The sequence below is a fragment of the Bombina bombina genome, chromosome 11 (genome assembly GCF_027579735.1).
Source record: "Bombina bombina isolate aBomBom1 chromosome 11, aBomBom1.pri, whole genome shotgun sequence".
Taxonomy (NCBI): Eukaryota; Metazoa; Chordata; class Amphibia; order Anura; family Bombinatoridae; genus Bombina; species Bombina bombina.
Genome location: NC_069509.1, coordinates 178,002,315 through 178,014,938, shown reverse-complemented (window position 1 = coordinate 178,014,938; position 12,624 = coordinate 178,002,315). Strand labels below are relative to the sequence as shown.

At 36.6% G+C, this 12,624-nt stretch overlaps 1 protein-coding gene across 1 annotated transcript in view; it reads left to right on the top strand.

The window, feature by feature from the left end:
* LOC128641738 (fibroblast growth factor receptor substrate 2) overlaps nucleotides 1–12,624 on the top strand; it is a 39,364-nt gene that overhangs the window by 6,204 nt on the left and 20,536 nt on the right. The window contains exons 3-4 of the mRNA XM_053694263.1: nucleotides 1,780–1,966; nucleotides 7,667–7,780. Coding sequence (XP_053550238.1) covers nucleotides 1,780–1,966; nucleotides 7,667–7,780 — 301 coding nt within the window. The remainder of the gene's footprint in view (nucleotides 1–1,779; nucleotides 1,967–7,666; nucleotides 7,781–12,624) is intronic.

Here is a 12,624-nt window from a genome sequence, read left to right as displayed (position 1 = left end):
TCCTTGAGTATGCTTATCTTAATTTAATTTGCTGTGGCCATTTAGAAGATGTGAGCTTTTGCACTGATTTAAACAATCACTGTGTAGAGTGTAGCATAATTAGGAAAACTGCTTCATAACTGCATATATGATACAGCTGAGATTGTGATATTTTGTGAATTATTCTGATGCTTATAATTGCTATTGGAGAAGACTGCAACACATTTTCTGACATTAAAAAGTTTTCTATAATTTGGGACATTTTTACAGATGCAGCATGTCAGTGACACAGTTATACTGCCTGCTATCTCCACATCAGAATTGTAATAGTAAAAACTATAGTCTCCCTAATGTAGGAAGAACCTGCTGGATAAATTAAAGGAACATTATGATGCAAAAATTACATGCTCAAATTTGTTTCCAGCAAAGCGAACACAGATGGTGATTCATGACTACTGAAGCCCCTGATTGGCTCACTGACTGCTTGGGATGTTTAAAGGTTGGAGTTTGCCACTGGGACTTTAGCTATGTGGTTAACCCCTAAATGCCGTCCTAACAGTGCTGGGCTTTAACGCAGTTAGGACGGCATGTAACGTCCTACCTTTTATATGGCATACTGCAGCCTCCCCTTTTATGCAATCAAGAATTGGACTGGGGGTGTACCTAGCAGCATAGGCAGTCCCCAATGATGACCTGATACCGGCCTTGAAATCACGTGATCGCATTGATGATCGCCTGTTTTCATTTTTACAGCAAATGTTTACAGTGGAACTTCTGCTCTAAGCACTTGCACTCTGGCATGAAGAGGTTAATGTATTTTGCTGATGTTGAAACACCTGAACTTAAAGGGACATTATAATAAAAAAAATAAAAATGTTCTAACCCGTTAGAGCATGTCATTTTAAGACTATCGACCCTGCAGTACTGTGTGTTTAACCCCAGCAAAGGGGTTAAACACATAGTAGAACTACTGCTCGGCACCCGCGGTGCACTGCTGGTCCTGAGCAGAACTCGCTGCTGATTGGATCAGCAATGAGTTGCAGTGATAACTTTAAACATATACTGTGCAGATAGCTATCCAAAGATACTGTACAAGTTACTCCCCAGGTTGGAAACTGTTGATGCCAGGAGTAGGCAGGTGACAGAAATGCTGCACCCAGGATGTTGCTATAGACATAATGTGGCAGCATTAACGCTGCCTATGCCCAATGTATCATACGATTTTGCTGATGTGGGTGCAAACTCCTATAAACACATTGGATGCTAGAGATTCTACAACAGTCTTTTCTGTCATGAAATGAATTGGCCTTAGTCCTAGCTTACACCTACTCTAATGTTGTCACTCATTTTTTAGAGATGGGACATTGGCAATATTCGTTGAACAAATTAATGGATGGAAATTTGTCAGTATAGATGTGATATTGCTGAAAAAGTATTGTGGTACTTATATAGGATCTGACTACATTAAAGGGTATGAAACCCAATTTTATTTCTTTCATGATTAAGGCAGAGAATATAATTTAAAAAAAAAGTTTCCACTTTACTTTGATTATCAAATGTGCCTAGTTCTCATGTTATTCTTTGTTCAAGAGAAATCTAGATGGGTAGCGTTGATAAAAGAAGTAAATTGGAAAGTTGTTTAGAATTGTTTGTTCTATATGAATAAGGAAATCCTTTTTGGGGGTTTTATGTCGCTTTTTTTGGCCGACTCGCCCTGAGCTCTGAATGAAACAAATTTGTTGGTGTGTATGTCTGGTTCCAGTATAAAGTATATTTTTTTCTATTCTTTCTATCATACAGGTAGTAAATATTAATGATGATGGCAAAAAAATCTGTCCTGGTGTCATGGAGCTTACGGGGACCAGTTTAATTTTTCATCTTAAGAGAGGCGGCTTTGTGAAGTGGCCCTACATCAGTTTGGTGAAGTACGGCTGTGATTCAAATATCTTCTCCTTTGTCTGTGGGACTCGCTGTCAAACAGGAGAAGGTGACTGCTGTTTCATTTTTGTTCTTTGTTGTCTATAAATTAACACTTTCTAGGGTTCTGCATTCGGACATTTCATTAGCTGCCGAGTGAGGAAGAAGGTGGCTGCTCGTGGCATTGGTCTCTTTTCAGGTGTTCTAAAATTTGTCTGGACCCATAAGAATGCAGGACCCGCTTCACTTCCGATGACGCATCCTCAGCTGTTGGAGGTGTACTGCACGCACTGCGCATGCGAGCGTGGCCCAACATCCCACAATCAGCTGTTCAAGTTGAATCAAAGAGTCAAGGATTTCTATAGGCATTAGCCTTCATTGCGCATGCGCACCCTACACTCACCGCGCATGCATACTCTGTCCAACATCTCATGATCAGCTGGGTAAGCTGCATCAGTGTTGAGGGTTTGTTCCAGCTAACCCTTTTAAACAGAGCTAAACTGAGAGCTTCTAAGTAAGTTTTTTTTAAACCGTTTTATACTGGATTTTTATATCAGTATCTGTGCATCTTATTTTTTATAGTAGTGTCTATTACATGCAGTTATATGAAAATTAGTGTATACTTTAACTCGGGATGTGTGGGTGAAGGATGAGGAAAGGGGGCGGGATAGAGAATGTGTAACCTCAGCCAGAATATAATTGCACCTTAAATAGATAGAACAATGCTAGGAGGAGACTGAAAGGAGAAGCCTGAAATTGAATGTGACGCAGTACTGAGAAAAGAAATAAATAAAAATTCTAATGGTCCAGAGGTGGAAACGTCTCCTCCATTGAAGAAAGTGATGTGCCGTGGGCGGTTGGAGGCACTGGGTTAGCTATCTATTTTCTTTACAGATAGGGTGAGTTTAACATCGTTTTTTACAAAAGATGAGAGAAACTGTTTATTTTTAGTGATGGTAAATCCTAGCGTTTGTTATACGCTTGGGTTTACCATCACGTTAAAGGGATATTAAACCCAATTTTTTTTTCTTTCATGCTTCAGATAGAGCAGCAAGCTTCTAATTTACTCCTATTATCATTTTTCTTTGGCCTCTCGGTAGCTTTATTTGAAAAGCAAAAATGTAGCTTAGGAGCTGGCCCATTTTAGGTTCAGCACCCTGGATAGCGCTTGCTTATTGGTGGCTACATTTAGCAACCAATAAGCAAGCGTAACCCAGGTTCTGAACAAAAAATGGGCCGGCTCCTAAGCTTACACAACTGCTTTTCAAATAAAGATACAAAGAGAACAAAGAAAAAATTATAATAGGTGTTAAATAGAAGTGGCTTAAAATTGCTGTTCTATCTGAATCATGAAAGGAAAAAAATTGGGTTTGGTATCCCCTTAAGAAAAATCTCAGGTACTTGGTAAATTTAATTCTCTTTGCAACCAAATTGCATATCCTAAGTTGCTTCAAGTCCTTTTGTTAAATTAATTTGCTTTGCTATAAGTATAAAGTAAATTAATTTGCTTTGCTATAAGTATAAAGTAATTTAATTCGCTTTGCTATAAGTATAAAGTAAATTAATTCGCTTTGCTATAAGTATAAAGTAAATTAATTCGCTTTGCTATAAGTATAAAGTAAATTAATTCGCTTTGCTATAAGTATAAAGTAAATTAATTCGCTTTGCTATAAGTATAAAGTAAATTATTTGAGATTTATCAAATTCAGGTAATCTTAAAGCTAGAAAGTTGTGATTTTAAGTTGTGTACTAATAGCCTGCAGAATTGCTATAATTCTTTCTAGGTCCTAACTATAAGGCTCGGGTATAAAATGCTTTTATAATAGTTAGGACTTAAAGGGACAGTCAACATCCAGGAAAACTTTATCCCATACCTTAGATCCACAAAAAAGATGCGCCTGCACCGCATCCCATCTTCAATACCACTAACGTTATATGTCTAATCATCGAAAGCCCATACAGTTTTCAGCGGTAGATATGGCCGCCAAACTCCTCCCCCTCCTCCGTCCTCTTCTTATTTTAATTTAATCCTCGTTCACAGGGACGCTGTTCTATATAATTTTAGTCTGCTCGCTATTAGAAATAGAAAGTGTCTCTGTGAATGCGTCTAAAGAATCTAACCGAGGATTTGATTCTGATTGGCGGATGACTTTAAGAAGAAGCCTCCTACGTAATGGTGGGGGGAGTTTGGTGGCCATATCTACCGCTGAAAACTATATGTTCTTTCAAAGATTTATATACATAACGTTAGTGGTATTGAAGATGGGATGTGGTGCAGGTGCATTTTTTTTGTGGATCTTAGGTATGGGATAAAGTTTTCCTGGGTGTTGACTGTCCCTCTAAGGGACATCAAAATGCAAATCTCTTAAAAAATTTTTATTGTACTGTTCTACACAACTGAAAAGCAATGCACATCTGGAACGCCAATGACGAGAATCATATGTGTGCAGCCACCAATTAGCAGCTAGCATTGCTGCTGCTCCTCCTGAGCATACCTGGGTATGCTTTTCAAAGGATACCAAGAGAACCAAATACAATGACTGACAGAAGTAAATTGAGACGTTTCTTAAAATAGTCTCCTCTATCTGATGCATGAGTTTAATTTAGACTTTCAACTCCATTTAAAATCCTACTTACAGCAATAGGATAAAAGCACAGTTAATGTTTGCAATTTCTGACTTTAAATTTCAAAGTGCAAAAATCTACTGTTTTAATTAGTAACCAAATCCACTGGCAGTTAACACTTTCATTTGAAAGCAGACCTTTGGCTTTCATTGGTATTTGTTGTAAATTAATCTGCAGATTATTTATAACAAACTCTGCACTGTTTAGCCTTGGTGTGAAAGTGTTTAGAGAAATAAAATCAAAATCAAGTCTGAACAAATCTCTTAGAAAGCAAGAAAACACAACATGTTATTCTTGCAGTATAATAATGTGTCTTTAAAGCAGCGTTCAAGACTGGATAGTCGTATGTCACCGAACAGACCTCGTGTGTAATACTATTACTTTTATTTAAAAAGTGCTCACATGGCTGAAAAATCATAAATCTCGCCGCACTCTCTGCAGATATTAGGAGGGCTGTAATGTTTCCTGCACTCCGTCTGCCTTGAACTCACTAAAGAGGCAGATCACAGCAATGGAAGCGCCATTAATGGGCTATGAAAGACAAAATTAAACTCTCATGATTCCGATAGAGAATGTCATTTTAAATTCACTTCTATTTTCAAATGTGCTTTGTTCTCTTGTTGAAAAAGAACACGCACATATCCTACACTTGTGAAAGCTAGTTGCTGATTGGTGCCTGCTCACATTTGTCTCTTGTGATTGGCTAACTAGATGTGTTCATCTAGCTGTCATTAGTGCAATGCTGTTCCTTCAACAAAGGATAACAAGAGAATGAAGCAAATTTTATAATATAGTTACATTGGAAAGTTATTTACAATTGTATGTTCTATACATGAAAGAAAATGTGTGGGCTTTCTGTCCCCTTTAAACACGTCTTGCATTGTGTAAAAATTGTGCTTTGTCCCACACTCCCTAAAAGCGCAAAAAGCAAAATCTGTAGCCTAGGTCTTTAAAATTCTGCAAATTGCCTAAACCAGCTATTTGATTTGCAGGTTACAGAATTTGCTTTTTTGACCTCTCTGGGGAGTGTGAGACAAGCAGCATCTTTTTTTTTATACAAAATGAATGTATTGTGTTCATACTCCAAGCTAAAGTAAAACTATTGAGTATGTCTCTTACCTCCTTTGCTGTAGACAGAGGCAGATATAAATGAGCTCTTGCACTACTCAATTAATCACTGCGTAGAATGTTTGTCAGGGTTCTGCATCCTGCATAATCCTGCACCCTCCACAAACCTGCATAATCCTGCACCCTCCACAAACCTGCATAATCCTGCACCCTCCACAAGGAATAGAAATGCAATGATTTGAATTTCTCTTTTTTAATTTTTAAAAAAAATATATTTTTATTGAGTTTCAATTACGGCATACAAGCGATATATGTCAAAACAGAATCAATAAGAACACACAGGCAGTAAATGTCAGTAATCAGACAGTATAAAGAAACATAATTGCCAGACAAACTGTAAACCCACAATATGTCTCATGAGGTCACTTTTGGACCCCCTAATAGTATATAAAAAATGTAAAGCTATAGCAGGTACTCTCAAATATTAGGAGACCACAATGGGTCCCAAATGGTGAACCACGTTTTGTTTTTTTTCCCTCTTCCCCATTTAAATTATCTATGGTTTTGACATAATTAATTAGATATAATTCAAATACTCAACTATATACAGTCATTTTTGAAGGGATAATATAGCAAAACTATATAAATTGAATAAGTAGAGAATAAACTTGGAATTAAATATCAAGCCAAAGAAATATACATAGGTCTGTAAGAAGCTCAGAGGTTAACGGTAAAGCTCAGAGGTTAACGGTTAGGTATATAGAAATATACATAGGTCTGTAAGAAGCTCAGAGGTTAACGGTAAAGCTCAGAGGTTAACGGTTAGGTATATAGAAATATACATAGGTCTGTAAGAAGCTCAGAGGTTAACGGTTAGGTATATAGAAATATACATAGGTCTGTAAGAAGCTCAGAGGTTAACGGTTAGGTATATAGAAATATACATAGGTCTGTAAGAAGCTCAGAGGTTAACGGTTAGGTATATAGAAGTATACATAGGACTGTAAGAAGCTCAGAGGTTAACGGTAAAGCTCAGAGGTTAACGGTTAGGTATATAGAAGTATACATAGGACTGTAAGAAGCTCAGAGGTTAACGGTAAAGCTCAGAGGTTAACGGTAAAGCTCAGAGGTTAACGGTTAGGTATATAGAAATATACATAGGTCTGTAAGAAGCTCAGAGGTTAACGGTTAGGTATATAGAAATATACATAGGTCTGTAAGAAGCTCAGAGGTTAACGGTAAAGCTCAGAGGTTAACGGTAAAGCTCAGAGGTTAACGGTTAGGTATATAGAAATATACATAGGTCTGTAAGAAGCTCAGAGGTTAACGGTTAGGTATATAGAAGTATACATAGGACTGTAAGAAGCTCAGAGGTTAACGGTAAAGCTCAGAGGTTAACGGTAAAGCTCAGAGGTTAACGGTTAGGTATTTAGAAATATACATAGGTCTGTAAGAAGCTCAGAGGTTAACGGTTAGGTATATAGAAATATACATAGGTCTGTAAGAAGCTCAGAGGTTAACGGTAAAGCTCAGAGGTTAACGGTAAAGCTCAGAGGTTAACGGTTAGCTATATCAAGCTTCATATTAGTAGGAAGGTAGTGGTAGAGTCCAGCTGTAAGTTTTATATGGCATTCTGAGTAATAATAGTTGGCTATAGAGGCCCATTTATCAAGCTCCGTATGGAGTTCTGAGCAGGCGGACAAGAATCGCCACAATTCAACCCGATCGAGTACGATCGGGTTGATTGACACCCCCGATTGGCCGCGAATTTGCAGGGGCGACATTGCACCAGCAGCTCTTGTGAGCTACGAGTGTAATGCTGAATACAGAGAGCGTATTGCTTTCCACATTCAGCGAGGTCTTGCGGACCTGATCCGCACTGTCGGATCAGGTCCGCAAGACCTCTGATAAATAGGCCTCATAGTATTAATCGCACTAATGTGTTATCTAAAGACTATTTAAATGAGCAACTAAATATTTCCATGAGAAAGCAGGTTTTCTAACTTATATGAGCTGCTTAATGATTTGAATTTCTCTCTTTAAATTCATCATCAAAGCAACTGTTTTTGTCTTCCAGGTATATTTGCCTTTAAGTGCAACCGTGCAGAAGAATTATTCAGTTTGTTGCAGTGCTGCATGCAGAATAACAGAATAAGTGTGATCTCAGACACAGACTATGACACTCCTACAGGTAAGCACAGAGTTTTCATCAAAATGGTTTACACTATTAAAGGGATAGTAAAACATAGTATAATAATATTGTACCGTAATATCTCTAGATGCGCACAAAGCCTTTGAATTGTATGAGACCATATATTTACAGCACTAACTAAATTTGGTTTCTCTGGAAACTGTTACAATATGATAAAATTATTATATAGGAAGTCCCAGGCAGCGCTAGTCATACATAATCATAAAACAGCATATTTTCCATTACTGAGAGGAACTCTCCAAGGCTGTCCTCTCTCTCCCCATTGATCTTTAATTTAGCCCTAGAACCACTACTGATTTGCTTTAAGATTAAATATTCCAGAAATAGTAATCCACGGTAAAGAGATTAAACTCGCAGTGTATACTGATGATCTACTAATCTTTACCAGACAATCAGAAGTAAATTTTAAACTTGTTGAAATATTCGGCTCATTTTCGGGCTATAAAATTAACACAAACAAGTCAGAAGTTTTATGGATTCATAAGCGTTAAAGGGGGCAGTAAACTTACATTCTAATGTTATATAATTCTGCACGTAGTGCAGAATTATATAACAGCTTACCGGCACATTTATACTTTCAATTATTTTTGATAAATTATATGTAAAACCCTCCTTTTACCACAACGCCGCTCTTTGCTCTACTGAGCGGGTTTGGTTTTTCCACAGTGCATCCAGAAACACTGTCTAGTCACAGTGTGCCCGGTCGCGCCATTAAAATGAATGTAGCTCGCTCCCGTAAAAATTATAGCGCTACCGCGATTATTGTATATCTTCCAAAATATCCTAGTGCTAATCAAAAAAGGATGAAATTAAGAAAATTAATGAATCTATCAAAATTTACTTATGGGGGAATAAGAAAGTAAGATTAAGCCATAAAAAAATGAATCCTCCAAAAAAAAAACCACACCTGGGGTTGGCTATACCAAACATTCTGCTATATAACTTGGGGGCAGTGAAAAACATTGCCCTAGATTGGCTAATGGATATAGGACATTTTACCATACTAGATATTGAATCTCAACTAGTCAAACCTTCTATATCTTAAAAATATTGTCCATCTAGAGATTAAAAAGCTTCCCTTGCACATTAAGAGAATAGATTTTCTGAAGGACCCAATAATAGCATGGCATAGGATCTGTAAAAAACTAAATCTAAAATTTGCAGTCTCTCACTTCTTTTCTATTAAAGGAAACCAGGATTTTCAACTAGGGCTTTAATCTAACGTGTGTTCGATATGGAAACAGCATGGCCTAGTTTATATGGATCAATTGGTAAATAGGGAATAAGGTTTTAGATTTTGTAACTACCGAAACTCAATTTTGGCTTAAAGGGACACTGAACCCAAATTTTTTCTTTCATGATTCAGATAGAGCATAACATTTTAAGCAACTTTCTAATTTACTCCTATTATCAAATTTTATTTATTATCTTGGTATCTTTATTTGAAATGCTTGAATGTAAGTTTAGATGCCGGCCCATTTTTGGTGAACAACCTGGGTTGTTCTTGTTGATTGGAGGATAAATTAATCCACCAATAAAAAAGTGCTGTCCACGGTACTGGAACAAAAAACCTTGGATGCATTCTTTTTCAAATAAAAATAGCCAGAGAACGAAGAAAAATTGATAATAGGAGTAAATTAGAAAGTTGCTTAAAATTTTATGCTCTATCTGAATCGCAAAAGAAAAAAATTGGGTTCAGTGTCCCTTTTTAAGAAGGAATATTATTCGGCTTATCTACAAGTAAGATACTATTGCCTGAAATTTATAAGATTATATGGGAAATTGTGGGACTACCCCCCACTCTCACCAGTATTCAATGCATACAAAAGAGGTACATTCTCCATCGCTTTACTATATAATATTATAAACAATATAGACTGAGAAACATCTGGAGAGGATTACAGTAAAATGGAAAGACATTAAAAAATCGGGTGGATACAGCGCTGGAAATAAAAATGTCTGGTTATATGCAAACAAATAAGGTAAGTAAAATCCCTAAAACAAATTTTACTAAAAAGAACACAAAATAAGAAGAAACCTATTTGCGCTAGTATAAACACACAGAAACACAGCTAAAGCATATATCCAACAAATGTAAGTAATGTATAATTAAGACTTAGGAATAAAAGTAGCATGCAATATAAAACATAAATTGCCTATAATAAGGAACACTAGAGAAAAAAACACTATATAATATGAGATATAAAATGTATGTGGATTATTAGAAGGCTATTTAAAATATATCATATAATTTAATACACCAAGTTACTTAATACAACGTATTAAACAAACATTCTTTCATTTCATATAAAAATGGGTATCCCAAAACATATAACATAAGACATAAAAACATAAAACATAAAACAAGTAAGTGTTGAAATTAAAAGAAAGAGGAAAGAAAAGTTGAAACCCACTGGGTGCACAGATGGGAGTAATCGCATATAAAAAAAACTTAAATTGGACTCATAGAGGACATATAAAGAAAAAACACAAACAGCTGTGAATAAGTAGCACACAGCAGTAAATAAATTGCAATGAGAGAGCGCTAAAAATAACGTTAAAAATAAAACATAACAATACAAAAATAAATGCACACAAATAACATAGATTAACTGCAATGCAAAACGCAGAAATTCTTTCAAAGAGGTGAATAAAACGTCTATTAGAGGGAGCGTGGAGATTTTTGGATATCAAATTCCTCTCTTTCGTGCAAAAAATGTTCCGGAATATGCAATGGGCAGTTTTTATGCTGTATGCACAGTGTCCTCTGTAAAAAGTAGAAATAAAAACTTCTCAGGGTAGTGTTGGAATTTTCAAATAAAGTGTATATCCAAACTTACAGTATAGAACTCTGCTATCCGCTCCCACTGAAGTCCGCTCACTGAAGAACACACAGTCTATGAATCGGAGTAGTTCAGCTGTTTAAGCCGTTGCAGCTTCTGCTTTTTGGAGCTGGTAGTGGAGTATCTTATGTCTGAGTATTCAGACTACGGGGGCCTGTATCCTGCAAAAGCAGAAGCAACGCCCTGAAAAAAGTTTTTATTTCTACTTTTTACAGAGGACACTGTGCATATAGCATTTAATCTGCACTGTGCATACAGCATAAAAACTGCCAATTGCATATTCCGGAACATTTTTTTTGCACGAAAGAGGAATTTGATATCCAAAAATCTCCACGCACCCTCTAATAGAGACGTTTTATTCACCTCTTTGAAAGAATTTCTGCATTTTGCATTGCATTTAATCTGTTATTTGTGTGCATTTATTTTTGTATTAAGTTTTATTTTTAACGTTATTTTTAGCGCTATCTCATTGCAATTTATTTACTGCTGTGTGCTACTTATTCGCAGCTGTGTGTGTTTTTTCTTTATATGTCCTCTGAGTCCAATTTTGTTTTTTTATATGCGATTACTCCTATCTGTGCACCCAGTGGGTTTCAACTTTTCTTTCCCCTTTTCATTTCAACACTTACTTGTTTTATGTTTTATATGTATTTATGTCTTATGTTATATGTTTTGGGATACCCATTTTTATGTGAAATGAAAGAATGTTTGTTTAATATGCTGTATTAAGTTGGTGTATTAAATTATATGATATATTTTAAATAGCCTTCTAATAATCCACATACATTTTATATCTCATATATATAGTGTTTTTTTTCTCTAGTGTTCCTTATTATAGGCAATTTATGTTTTTATATTGCACTCTACTTTTATTCCTATATATTTTAGTAGACAACCCAAAGTATTGATCTAGGCCCATTTTGGTATATTTCATGCCACCATTTCACCGCCAAATGCAATCGAATAAAAAAATTGTTCACTTTTTTACAAACTTTAGGTTTCTCAATGAAATCATTTACAAACAACTTGTGCAATTATGGCACAAATGGTTGTAAATGCTTGTCTGGGATCCCCTTTGTTCAGAAATAGCAGACTTTTGTGGCTGTGGCATTACTTTTTGGTAATTGGAAGGCTGCTAATTGCCGCTGCGCACCACACTTGTATTAGGCCCAGCAGTGAAGGGGTTAATTAGGTAGCTTGAAGGGTTAATTTTAGCTTTAGTGTAGAGATCAGCCTCCCACCTGACACATCCCACCCCTGATCCCTCCCAAACGGCTCTCATCCCTCCCCCACAATTGTCCCGCCATCTTAAGTGCTGACAGAAAGTAAAAATAAATAAATATATATATATATTACTCCCCCCCCCCCAAGAGCTCTCTAACCCTCCCCCCACTAACTATTTTATACCATTCAGGTACTGGCAGCTGTCTGCCAGTACCCACTTTGCATTTAAATGTTTGTTTTTTGTTTTTTGTTTTAAATCAACCACTATTTTTCTGTAGTGTAGCTGCCCCCCTTCAAACCCTCCCCCTCCCCCTTCCAGACCTATTTTCAAAAATTATTTACCCCCTCCTCTCCCACCCACCACCCTCTCCCACCACTTCCATCCTTCGTTTAGGATGGATGTCGGCTCTTCAAAAACTGTAAGTGGATCTTCGGGGGATAGTGTTAGGCTTTTTTAAGGGTTTTTTGGGTGGGTTTTATTTTTAGATTAGGGGTTTGGGCACTTGAAAAAGAGCTAAATGCCCTTTTAAGGGCAATGCCCATACAAATGCCCTTTTCAGGGCAATGGGGAGCTTAGGTTTTTTTAGATAGGATTTTAGTTGGGGGGTTGGTTGTATGGGTGGTAGGTTTTACTGTTGGGGGGTTGTTTGTATTTTTAATTTTTTTTTACAGGTAAAAGAGCTGATTTCTATGGGGCAATGCCCTGCAAAAGGCCCTTTTAAGGGCTATTAATAGATAAGTTTAGGCTAGGGTTTT